Source organism: Blastomyces dermatitidis (assembly GCF_000003525.1).
Source record: "Blastomyces dermatitidis ER-3 genomic scaffold supercont1.1, whole genome shotgun sequence".
Classification (NCBI taxonomy): domain Eukaryota; kingdom Fungi; phylum Ascomycota; class Eurotiomycetes; order Onygenales; family Ajellomycetaceae; genus Blastomyces; species Blastomyces dermatitidis.
In genome coordinates this window covers 5,200,936-5,212,244 of record NW_025544774.1, presented here as the reverse complement: position 1 = coordinate 5,212,244, position 11,309 = coordinate 5,200,936, and the positions used below count along the sequence as shown (strand labels likewise).

At 46.0% G+C, this 11,309-nt stretch overlaps 4 protein-coding genes and 1 non-coding gene across 7 annotated transcripts; 4 read left to right on the top strand and 1 right to left on the bottom strand.

The window, feature by feature from the left end:
* The first annotated feature begins 396 nt into the window (after positions 1–396).
* Positions 397–2,985, top strand: BDCG_00696 (uncharacterized protein). Its single transcript, XM_045416209.1, has one exon. The coding sequence runs from the start codon at positions 1,770–1,772 to the stop codon at positions 2,262–2,264; it is 495 nt and encodes a 164-aa protein (XP_045271989.1). The 5' UTR covers positions 397–1,769; the 3' UTR covers positions 2,265–2,985.
* On the bottom strand, positions 2,918–2,989 carry BDCG_16184. Its single transcript has one exon. It is a non-coding gene; the product is annotated as a tRNA-Ala (tRNA).
* Position 2,990: 1 nt separating this feature from the next.
* On the top strand, positions 2,991–5,976 carry BDCG_00695 (electron-transferring-flavoprotein dehydrogenase). The gene is made up of 3 exons (XM_045416208.1): positions 2,991–3,741; positions 3,864–5,382; positions 5,470–5,976. The coding sequence occupies exons 1-3, from the start codon at positions 3,432–3,434 to the stop codon at positions 5,567–5,569; spliced, it is 1,929 nt and encodes a 642-aa protein (XP_045271988.1). The 5' UTR covers positions 2,991–3,431; the 3' UTR covers positions 5,570–5,976.
* An 81-nt stretch (positions 5,977–6,057) lies between these two features.
* BDCG_00694 (pre-RNA splicing factor Srp2) lies at positions 6,058–9,065 on the top strand (the record flags this gene model as incomplete). 3 transcript variants are annotated; one of them, XM_045416206.1, is made up of 8 exons in its annotated part: positions 6,058–6,512; positions 6,881–7,012; positions 7,111–7,116; positions 7,191–7,351; positions 7,823–7,893; positions 7,987–8,083; positions 8,141–8,523; positions 8,702–9,065. In XM_045416206.1, coding segments are annotated over 8 exons (903 nt in total). In that variant the 3' UTR covers positions 8,703–9,065. The 3 variants fall into 3 exon arrangements, with proteins under 3 accessions (XP_045279261.1, XP_045279262.1, XP_045279260.1); XM_045416205.1 differs by having other exon boundaries at positions 6,080–6,512; positions 8,141–9,065; XM_045416207.1 differs by lacking the exon at positions 7,111–7,116 and having other exon boundaries at positions 6,461–6,512; positions 8,702–8,724.
* A 911-nt stretch (positions 9,066–9,976) lies between these two features.
* BDCG_00693 (serine/threonine-protein kinase psk1) lies at positions 9,977–10,970 on the top strand (the record flags this gene model as incomplete). The annotated part of the gene is made up of 2 exons (XM_045416204.1): positions 9,977–10,669; positions 10,773–10,970. The coding sequence occupies 2 exons, from the start codon at positions 9,977–9,979 to the stop codon at positions 10,968–10,970; spliced, it is 891 nt and encodes a 296-aa protein (XP_045271987.1).
* Positions 10,971–11,309: the final 339 nt, after the last annotated feature.

The window sequence follows — 11,309 nt, the reverse complement described above, 5'->3', positions numbered from 1 at the left end:
GATGATGGGAACACCATTACTTCCAATTGCGTATTGCGCGATTTTATTGTGACTTTCAAAGTATCTATTTACTATATTTTCCTCCGGTTGGGGCCAAATTAACCTTGGAAAGAGACCTTTTTTATTTCTATATTTTCTTTTCTCTTCTGATTTAATAATAATAGTAACCTCTAGCAATGCAAGTTTCGGAGCTCCAGCCGTTGCGCGAATTTGTCAACTCCGTGACTGCATCAGGATTCCTGTTCCGATGCTTTCTTTTTGCTCAGCTTTACTTTTTTTTTTTTTTTTTTTTTTGCAGAGAAGTTGAGGTCCAAAGGGGGGAAACCTTCTCTCTAGATTCCAGCTTCGTAAAGAACTTGGAAATAATTTCATGCTGGAGACCAAGCTTGACGCTCGTTTCTTTCTTTCCTTTTCTTGTCTTTTTTTTTTTTTTTTGTAAGAGAGGTAGCAGCCGAAAAACAATATCCAACGTGCGGTTGAACCAAAAATTTCGGAAGTTCAATCCAACTTCTTGATGCACCCTAGGTACCTTTTTCAGAGTACGGAGGGGAAAAATGATAAAGGTAGGTAGACATACCATACCTGCCTTTTACCAATTTCACGCATACTCCGCCTAGGGGACGTTTTGGCTCATATAACATAGTTGACATGATGTGTCGGTACGTGCGTTCAGATCATTTTAAACGTGGGATATTCATGTCAGCGATTGGAGTGTCATGTACCGACATGGCCCCAAGTGCCTTGTACATATTGGTTATCTCCAGCAATCGGCGGCCCGCTGATTGTTTACCAATATCCAAGCGCCCTAGTTCCCGTGAATGCGGCTATGACCATATGATATAAATTTTCTCCATGGTAGGAAATCATCGCGGGTGAATAATCTTATCTGATCTCATTTATTGTGAAGTTACTGGTGAGAGTGGTGAGAACCCAGACGAGAGACCGTCCTCACCACAAGTTTTTAATGAAAGTTTTTAAGCAAGGCAAGGAGAGATGGTTCTGAAACCAATGGCTGCCTTCGCCTTCCTGTTGACATTATGGACTGACATTTTGGGATTGGACTTTAGGCAAAAATTGTATTTATTTTCGTCTGGTGTAAAATGCTTTCTGTGCTAGGAAAAAGGGGGAATTGATGAGAGATGATGTAATACAAGGGCGGCCGACCGGCGTTCGGCGGACAGCAACCTCCATGTTTCATCACTCATCATCGGACTTAGGTATTCTATGATTCCGTGCGGGAGTATGCACATATCATCAAGGCTTCTGGGAACATTGTGGCCAAAACCAATGGTTGGTGTATTTTCTTCATTTTGGGTCAAGGCATACAACGGACCATATTGCAGGCTATCTATCTATCTACCCACCTCTCAACTGTCAGTCAGATTCTGCTAGGCTTTTTTTTTTAGCCAAGACGATATCTAATTCGTTGTTAACCAATATATATGATGTGCATGATGAAGATCTCATAATATCCTGATTGATTGGATAAATTCTGGCACATCAGATGGACAAAAGCTCGATGTCAACACTTTGAATCGATCTCTTATCTTACATTCATCTACTCCAACCAAAGAGCAGTCACCTCAGACGATCAAGTTGACAGAAAGAGCCAGATCGCGGTTCGATCTCCCGTACATAGTTACCAACCGGACCATTGCGTAGGCTGTCGAAAACACCTCGTTTGACGCCGACTTGAACTTCTCAATCTTGCAATACGACTATCATGGAAGAGGTGCAGGCCTCAAGTTAATGAAATATCTGGAATATCTATGCACTGCATATATAGAGATATTGAGGCTATTCATGCTTCTCCCAACACTGGCAACCGCATTCGAGAACAAATGAAACCCGCCGCAACCCATCCGAGTGCACCCATTCGCTCAAATATGCCCGTCGGGAAATATATCGGTCATAGGGCTACAATGATGAAGCTTCCCAAACGGAGGAGATCCAGGGGCTCCAACAGCGGTCCATCATATTACCGGCGGAAGATCTCTCGCCACATCAACGCCAGCACCAGGATGCCACACCACAGACATGCAGGGAATAATGAACATGCCCTTCGCAATCCAGCCAAAACCGACAAGCTTGTTTTAGCCGTCGTGAAGTTTATTGCGAGACGTCCCGCCTCCGGGTTGGGTGTGCTCGAGAAGAGGTATGCTGCCCAAATACCAGTCCCGCGGGTGGATACAGTGGCAGTACTGAACAGTGTGCAGGATGTCCTGGACATCAAAGGGCTTTCTGAGGCGAGAGAAAATGAATGACCTACCATGCTATAGGTTTTAGCTGGCCATCTCTGGGTTTCGGCTTCTTCGTCAAGGTATATATATACATATACACATAAATGTTTCACATTGTCTTCTGAGCGTCTTGAAAGTTTGTATTACCAAAAAGGGAAACATAAAAACGTTCGGTTCTATGTGTCCTTCAATTTTTTGCGCTCGAACACTATTGCTCCGACTCGATTAGGGAGGACCTAATCCCGCTGTATTTCCTTCCATATTGTACTAGGGTGCCTACGCTCTCTAAAACGAAAGCTGCGTACTGTGGCTCATGCCTTCATTTTCATTTTTTCTTAAAAAATAATTGGTCAACGATTTACCCAGGGAATGAGACGCGAGGAAGGATTCATAGGTTGTTGAAGTCCCAAGCATCATTCCGGGCAAATGAGTGGAGATAAAGATAGACGCGTTTTCTTTGCCCGTTGGGAGCGCATCACAAGCTGTCCTGACTCGATAAACATATTGTCTCAGGATGTCATAAAGGAACTTTGAGCAGAAAGCATTGTCAGGAAATCGATCAAGCAATCACTGTATTGTAGAATATTTCCATGCCCACCCCTACCTTTAATAGATGCTGGCTCGAGTCAAGTACAGATGTCCGTCTTGAAGGCTTCGTTAAAAAAACGAAAAAGAAATGGACGCTGCCGGAATCGAACCGGCGACCCCGTCAATGCGAATGACATATTATACCACTAAACCAAGCGCCCAGATGATTGGCCGTAGATTGTTGGAAGTTAGTACTTTATTATAAAGGTGCTCCTCCGTACTCTGTACCTCGACAGAGATCTTGAACGCAGCCTCCAACCAACTGCTTTGCCATTGCACCAATTGGGAATTACAAGACTATTCTACTCGTATCATATTATTATTCTCATCAAATGACACGTTGTGCTTAGCCGGACAGCGGCCAAGTGCTGGATCCCGCGCGTCGAAAGTGGGATACTGAAGTTCCCTGATTTCCATCTGCCGCCTTCCCATTGGCTGATGGAGACAGTTCGGCTGTTCACGGCCTGGCGGCGATATTCCATGAATGTTTGGTTAAAACCCCGGCCCGGCGAAATCAACCCGCAATTTCCACTATTTTTGTCCATTTATAATTTATACCTAGAGGTGGTCTGTTGAACTCCTGTTGCTTGAAGACAACGCACAATGCCTTCACAGACCACCTGGTTACCTCTCTTGAGGCGGGAACTTGTTCCTATCCCCCCCCGCTGGAGAGCTGGTGTGCTGAAAACTCTCGCGTGTGCTTATTCCACCCGCACACCCACAGCACTCGTCGCATCAAGCCGGCGGCGAATAGTCCATCAACGGCAATTCCCAGCGCAAAATGTCGGTTTAAGCCAGAAACGGAACTTTTCAAGCACAGTCCAGCGGCGATTTGCGGACGAGTCAGAGAGCTTTGATCCTTCCCAGATTGAACGGGAATCGGACAGTGTTGATGTCTGCATTGTTGGAGGCGGTACGGTTTTATTCCCCTACCCGTACTCTACCTTTTTTTTTTTTTTTTCTTCTTTTTTTTTTTGGTGTCCTGTGTTTCGAATAGCTGAAAGCTAACCACACATTGTTGTGTGTGGAAAACAGGCCCTGCGGGCCTCGCCGCAGCTATCCAGTTGAAGAAAATTGCAAATGAAGCGGGCAGTGAAAATTTCCGGGTGATACTTTTGGAAAAATCGGGCGAGATTGGGGATCATATACTATCAGGCAATGTTTTAGAACCCAGTGCGATGAACGAACTATTTCCCGATTGGCTATCGGAGGACAACCCATCGAGATTCGAACATGCCACACCTGCTAAATCCGATAGCATGCGCTTCCTTACGAGCAAATATGCTATCCCAATCCCATGTCCGCCTCAGATGAATAACCATGGCAATTATATTATCAGTTTAAGCCAGTTATGCAAGTGGCTGGGAGAACGCGCAGAAGAGATTGGAGTTGAGTTATACCCCGGGTTCGCCGCAAGCGAGGTGCTATACGAGAAGGATGGATCTGTCAAGGGTGTTGCTACCAATGATCTCGGCATTGGGCGTAATGGGAAGCCTAAGGATTCCTTCGAACGAGGAATGGAGTTCCATGCCAGAGTCACGCTGCTTGGTGAAGGATGCCATGGAAGCTTAACAAAGCAGGTCATAAAGAAATTTGACCTGAGACGAGATAGCCAGCCTCAAACCTATGGACTGGGCGTCAAGGAAGTTTGGGAGATTCAGCCGGAAAAGTTCAAGAAAGGAGAAATCCTCCATACAATGGGCTATCCATTGCCGAAAGATGCATATGGAGGATCGTTCCTGTATCATTTTGGTGATAACATGGTTACTCTCGGGTTGGTTGTTGGCCTCGATTACCCCAACCCGTGGTTATCGCCGTATGGGGAATTTCAGAAATTCAAACACCACCCCCTTATCAAGCCGACTCTGGAGGGCGGAAAATGCATATCCTACGGAGCTCGTGCGCTTGTTGAAGGAGGTTTCCAGTCCATACCGAAATGCGCTTTCCCGGGTGGGGCGTTGATTGGAGATAGTGCAGGGTTTGTGAATGTTCCTAAAGTCAAGGGCACACACACTGCTATGCGGTCTGGTATGCTAGCTGCCGAGGCAGCATATTCTGCCCTTTCTAACCCAAACAATGGAAGCGTATTCCTATACGACTATGAAGACGGACTCCGAAAATCCTCCATCTGGAAAGAACTCAAGGAGGTACGGAACATGCGCCCTTCATTCGGAACTCCCTTGGGTATTTACGGCGGCATTATGTACTCCGGCCTAGAAGCATATATTTTCCGTGGCAAGACACCCTGGACCCTGAAGCACCATACTACAGATCACGATGCCACCAGGACTGCCTCCGAGTGCGAGAAGATCGAGTATCCCAAACCTGATGGGGTTATCAGTTTCGACATCCTAACAAGCGTTAGCCGCACAGGCACAAACCACGAGGAAGACCAACCGGTACATCTTCAAGTTAAGGACTGGGACAAGCACACGGAGGAATGTTATCCCAAATATCAAGGGGTCGAGAATAGGTTTTGCCCCGCCGGAGTCTATGAGTACGTTGAGGATCCAAGTAAAAAGTTGGGTGTGCGCTTCCAAATAAATGCGCAAAAGTAAGTCTTACAACAGCTCTCCCGGTCTCTACTATGCCCTGTAGTTTATTGATGGCGGTCACGGACAATTAACCCTCGTTTTTCCAGCTGTATCCATTGCAAAACCTGCGATATCAAGGTCCCGACTCAGGACATCAACTGGCAGACCCCTCAAGGTGGGGAGGGCCCTAAATATTATCTAACCTAGGAAACCACATTTCTTTTCCGGTTCATATGGTTACTTTTTCTTGTCCATTTCTGATTCAAAACTGTATGCAATGGTCATCACATTCTCGATAGAGGACTTGCTTGTTGGTTATGTGTAAATTATTATTCCCATTCCGCGTTTCATGTCTCCTTAGCCAACCATTACCCAAAATGTATTACTGTGTAGTTTGTACATACATACTGTTATATTATGGAGATGAATTTAGCCTTGCATCCGAACTCATCAACGGCAGGAGAAAGAAGGTCGAGACAAAATGTCAACCGCGTTGTTATTTTCTACAAAGATCCGTTTAGACTGAATCAGAACAAGACAGTCTCTTTCAACGGAAATATTTTTTTTTCCTTTTTCAAATCTCGGCATCTCCCCGCAAGGTCGTAAAACCCCACCGAACACGGGCAAGGCATGTACCGTACATACATCTACATGCCTTGTGGTGAAAAGTGAGGCAACCAGCGTCAGATTCTGCCGTTTGACCGCCTTTTGCAGCCTCGTTCCCAAACATCAACCAACTCATCGTTCTTTTCCAACCATCAATCAGCGTCTATCTTTCTGAAGCGCTTGGCTGTACTGACGTCTTCATTTCTGGAAAGGATAATTCCCACCTCGAACCGTTTTGCATAAGGCTGACCAGGCTGCCGAAAACCGCGTTGGTAATCTGGAGAGGACCACTCCAGTAAAAAACCCCCCGGCTTCGTCGTCCACGTTCTCTCGTTGTTGTCTTCTCTTCGCTGTTAATTATCCAGGGGATTTAACACACAACAACATTCAAAAAATCACACCACGCCTTTTACAGGATTCCTCTTTACCTTCTTTTCTTCTCATCTGCGATAACTGTGTTCTTAAGATACACCATCACACCAACTGCCCGTCATGACTGAAGTGTCGTCCACACGTCTTTATCTCGGGAATCTGCCCCGCAACGGTATGCTGGTCTTACTACTGCTACATCCTCCTTGATACTTAAGCACACCCAAAATCCACTGTATGGCGCTGGCACACACAAAGACACACTATATATATTCAGATACCCAACAGTAGGACAACCTCGTGTTCCCTTGGGATTTCTGGATTATCCTTGTTTGTGGAGGACTGTGACTACCACATGTGACACGATGTGAAAAGTAGAGGATATGCCAAGAATATTCAAAAAGTCCACTCCTCAAAAGGAGAAGAAATTCAGTTATATTCCACTCCCGTGGATTACACTACTGGCTTTCTCTTTACTGGATGGTTTAGCCTCGAAAAGCTGACTCAAAGGCGCCAATTTTGGCCTGGACTTTGTTTTTCCAGTCACCAAGCAGGAGATCGAAGATCATTTCAATTCCCACCACGGCTCCGGCAAGATTACGGAAATAAAGCTCATGAGCGGCTTTGGCTTTATCGAATATGAGGATGCTATGGATGCAAAGGACGTAGTACCAGGTACGTAACGGGATTTGGCGTTCATTGCGTGCATCCTCTTCCTTCCTTCTAATTCTTTGAATAACTTCAAAAGACTAATTCAATGCCGTTCTCTATAGCTTTCCGTATGTTTGTGATTCTTTTGAGTTTCCTTAACTTACTGACAGGGGCTTCCTTTTTTGACCACCCTGGCTTGTAGATGGTACGGACTTCAAGGGTGAACGTCTCACTGTCCAATTTGCCCGTGGACCCCGCCACAAAGAAACATTCTCTGGACCGTCGGACCGCTCGAGCGCCCCACGCCCGCGGCGGACAATCTATCGAATGCAGATATCTGGACTTCCAGAAACCAGTTGGCAGGTTAGCTCAGCTCCATTTGTTCCCGGACCCCGTTGGAGTTCTTCTGACTTGGACCCTCTCTTGCACCATTCTCTTCTTCTTCCCTCCCTTTATTATAAATGCGCAGGCTTGTCATGTAACTTGGCAAACACTGTAATTTATATGAAACTTGAAAACTTGATCAACATCATGGAACGCATGCAAAGTTGGATGTTCTCTTGCATCTATGCCGGGCTATTAATGCTCTTAAGCTGCTGAAATGGAGGATCCATCTTATTTCTTTCAATATGCTTCGTTGTAGTTGTCACTCACCCCAACAGCAAGCGGAGTTTCTCTGCTACCGTCAGATAGTTCTCCCGAACTGGAGCATATCTCTTTTTTCTGACCGGCTGGATTTCTCACGGGTCTATTCTTGCGCAGCTCTGTCTTGGAAGGAGCCTGGAATTTCACACCATTTGTCTGGAACAGGACTCACACATTCGCCTTGTTTAGGATCTCAAAGACTTCGCACGTCAGTCCGGCCTTGATGTAGTGTACTCGGAAACTGGCCACGATGGAAGAGGGTGAGTATTCTCGAGCTTCAGGTCCTTTAAACAAAATCTCCATATCTTTGGACCAGGATTACTGATATGGTGCGTGTGTGCGAATAAAAAAAGATTTGTTGAATTCGAAACAGGGAGCGACCTTAAAACTGCAGTTGAGAAACTAGACGGCCGTGAATTCAAAGGCTCCAGAGTCTTATGCACACAGGACGTAGGAAATCCCTTGGTTTTCCCCTCCCGGATGGCTTAGTTCTCATTTATCTACCAGATTCAATCACTGGAGGACCGTCAATCCCGTGACCCGTACCGCTCCCGTTCTCCTGGCCGACGAGGAGGTTATCATCCCTACGATGATTATGACAGACGCGGGGCTCCACGCGGCGGATACAGCCCGCGTAACCACTACCGCGAGCGCTCTCCTGGCCGTCGTGACTACTATGATCGCGATGGCTACGGACGCCGGACGCCGCCTCCACGCTCTCGAATGGATGACTACCCGCCTCCACCTCGCCGCCCCTATGATGATCCGTATGACCCACGTGGGCCTCCTCCCCCTCGTCACTATGATGACCCTTACGCCCCTAGGCCATATGGCCGCCCACGAAGCCCTCCACCAAGAGGTGATTATGGCTATGATCGCCGCCCATACTGGTAGAGAACTCTCATTTTCCTACCTTTTGATTTCCCCTACTCGTATCTATTTTTCCTGTGTGCGCGTCTCTATTGTACTCTGCTGCTGTAGGCGGAGGAGAGCCTTCAATTCCTCTTTGGCTCGAAAGGAAACCATGAAACTATTCCGCGTATGCAAACCTGATACTTATTACCCTAGAACGCACCTTTCCCTCTGATTCCCCACTGAGCGTGGTTTCTGAGCTATTATCGCCACTGCGCTGTTTCCAAAAAGTTGATTGACTCTTCCACGCTACTCGGAGGGGTGGTGTCATTGTAAGTACTACTGGACTTGACATCTTTCCAACATCCGATCTCTGGCTGGAATTCAACGTCACCTCTTGGTCTCATTCTGGAGATGGACAGAAGTCAATAAAGGGGCCTTACTGGTAGATACCGAGCTTTCCTCGTTTAAATTTCTCTTCTTGCTTGCTGCTTCATTCCCCCTTCCCGAGTTGCTTTCTTTGCCCATTTGTGTCTATCTTTGATTTGTGGTGTCCATCGTCTTTATATATGCTTCTCCTTTTTTTTTTTTTTTTTTTTTTTTTTTTTTGCACAATGTCCCACCTCAACAAGAACTTCTGATGATACTTACGAAATTTTTCATGGATGAAAGGCAAAAAGGGTTCAATGTATTTTTTTTTTACTGATGATCTTCCCAATTGTTGTTGTACTTTGCTGGCTCTTATCTGATAAAATTCCTTACTGCTTTTCTCCCATGACAATTGAGAGGGTGTAACAACGGCGAGCATCCATTCGATTGAACTATGTGTGGTGCGCTCTGTGTATTTTGTGCGCCGGAAGGGCGGGGAAACTCGGCGAGGAAATTGATCTGACGAACCCATTCTCAAAGGACAAAATATTTCGTATCATAATGTGGGCAAAAATCATCTGTTCTCTCCGTTTTTCATTAAATTGCCTCTTATGAGTTCAATTTGTTTTTATTTATTAGACACCACCGTTTTTTCCCCTCAGATGACATGTATATGTTATATATATTTTTCTTCCTTGTTATTCTTGTTTTTGAAAATGGAATAATAAAAAAAATTATTTGTCATTTATGGGAAGTGAAAATTGATGGGGAAAGGTTAAGCGTTTGATCTTCGATGAAACAATTGAAAGCCAAAGATGCCCTTCCATATGCGGAATTGACTTGTGGTTGCAAATGTGATAACTCTAATAAATGACAGTTGTAGCGTCCGCTCCATATGATATGCTCTGCAACCAACCAATACTAGGGTTGTTCTTTGTAGAAGCTTGGAACGTTCTTGGGAGAAGTTCCCCGCTTAACTACTAGTTACTGCTTATCGATAAGGTTACGAACAAACATCGGCAAATTTTATATCTGCCAACCACTCATCCAGCACTGCTTCGGTCACCAGCACCAAGTGAACGAGTTGGACGCCTGCTCGTTGCTTATATCGTCTGAATAAAAATGGCGCCACCGGGATTCGACACCGTCCTGCTTCGTGACATCGTCTTCCCATTCCCAATTAGTTTCGGGCCTGATGCGTGGGGTCGCATCGATAAGCCCCAACCAGCTACGCTATCACTTCGCTTTTCATATCCCCGACCTCTCATCGACCAATGTGGCAGCAGCGACGATGTTTCCTTTACCCTCAGTTACGGTGATCTATACCGCAAGCTTGAAGCCAAATTACGAGATGCCACAAAGGGTGAAGATGGCAGCATCTCGAGCGTTGGAGTAGAAGAATTAGTTTCCACTATCAGCCATACTGCTCTTGGGCTGGCATGGGAAACGATACCTGAGGGTACCGTAGAGCGCGCATTGGCTATGGTGGGCGCAGAAATTGATATCTCAATACATCTTCCTAAAGCTATCCTGGGAGCTAACAAGGGTCTGACATATCAAGCTGTCAATCGAGCCGTCAACCGGTCTGCGAGTCTAGTCGCCAATCGAGATGGACAACCGGGGATTGCTGCGGTTCAACGTATATGCCGCATTGATGGTTTACGCTGCAATTGTATCATCGGGGTGAATCCTCATGAGCGGGAAGCCAAACAGGCAGTCGTGGTTTCCCTTCAGTTTCCGAAGGTGAACGCAGAATTACATCCGCAGGTCAAATTTTTGCAGCCTTTGCTGGAGGTTACACGACGTATTACTGATGTGAGTCCATCTAATCTTCCCTTTGTATTGCTTCAATGTACTGGGGATATATCCACGGGAAGTGTTTTAGCTGACATGAACTTTATTATTCTGTGCTCATTAGGCCGTTGAAAACTCAAGCTTCAAAACAGTCGAAGCTATGGCTCAACTGGTCGCGAAAACGGCTATTCAAGGCACGAGGTTCGACGAGGTGACAGTCTGCGTCGAAAAGCCCAGCGCGATGGCCTTTGTGGGATACTCTGGCATAGAGATAACGCGCACGAGACGCGACCTTTTAACCAGCAATGATGGGCAAAGTTGAACAATAAACACGCGCTCTGGCTTGCTCGCCTAATAAATGGCTGCAGGGCACAGCAACTATTCACGCTACGGTAGATTGTATTCGCACAAACAATCCACGCTTTCGATATTATTTTAGCTCTTGCTCTTGAATTCGAGAGCAAGAAATCTTGCTTAGTGAAAGGTTCTGTCGCCCAAACTTTAAACTTTGCACCGGCCCAAAGCGGGTTAGCGCTCTACTTCGCCGCCCAAGCAATGAATTTCCAACTTCAAGCGTCGGCTTTCACCTGCCATTTTCCCTCTCCAGTCTACATTCTTCAGCTTCGCTACACAAAGGAATATCTATTACTCTGAGATTCGC

Excerpts from the sequence above, each read along its gene's own strand:
- BDCG_00695 (XM_045416208.1), top strand. The coding sequence starts at position 3,432 with ATGCCTTCACAGACCACCTGGTTACCTCTCTTGAGGCGGGAACTTGTT. Across the intron at positions 3,742-3,863 it reads TGTCTGCATTGTTGGAGGCG|GCCCTGCGGGCCTCGCCGCA; the intron begins GTACGGTTTTAT and ends TGTGGAAAACAG. Across the intron at positions 5,383-5,469 it reads TTCCAAATAAATGCGCAAAA|CTGTATCCATTGCAAAACCT; the intron begins GTAAGTCTTACA and ends TCGTTTTTCCAG.
- BDCG_00696 (XM_045416209.1), top strand. The coding sequence starts at position 1,770 with ATGCACTGCATATATAGAGATATTGAGGCTATTCATGCTTCTCCCAAC.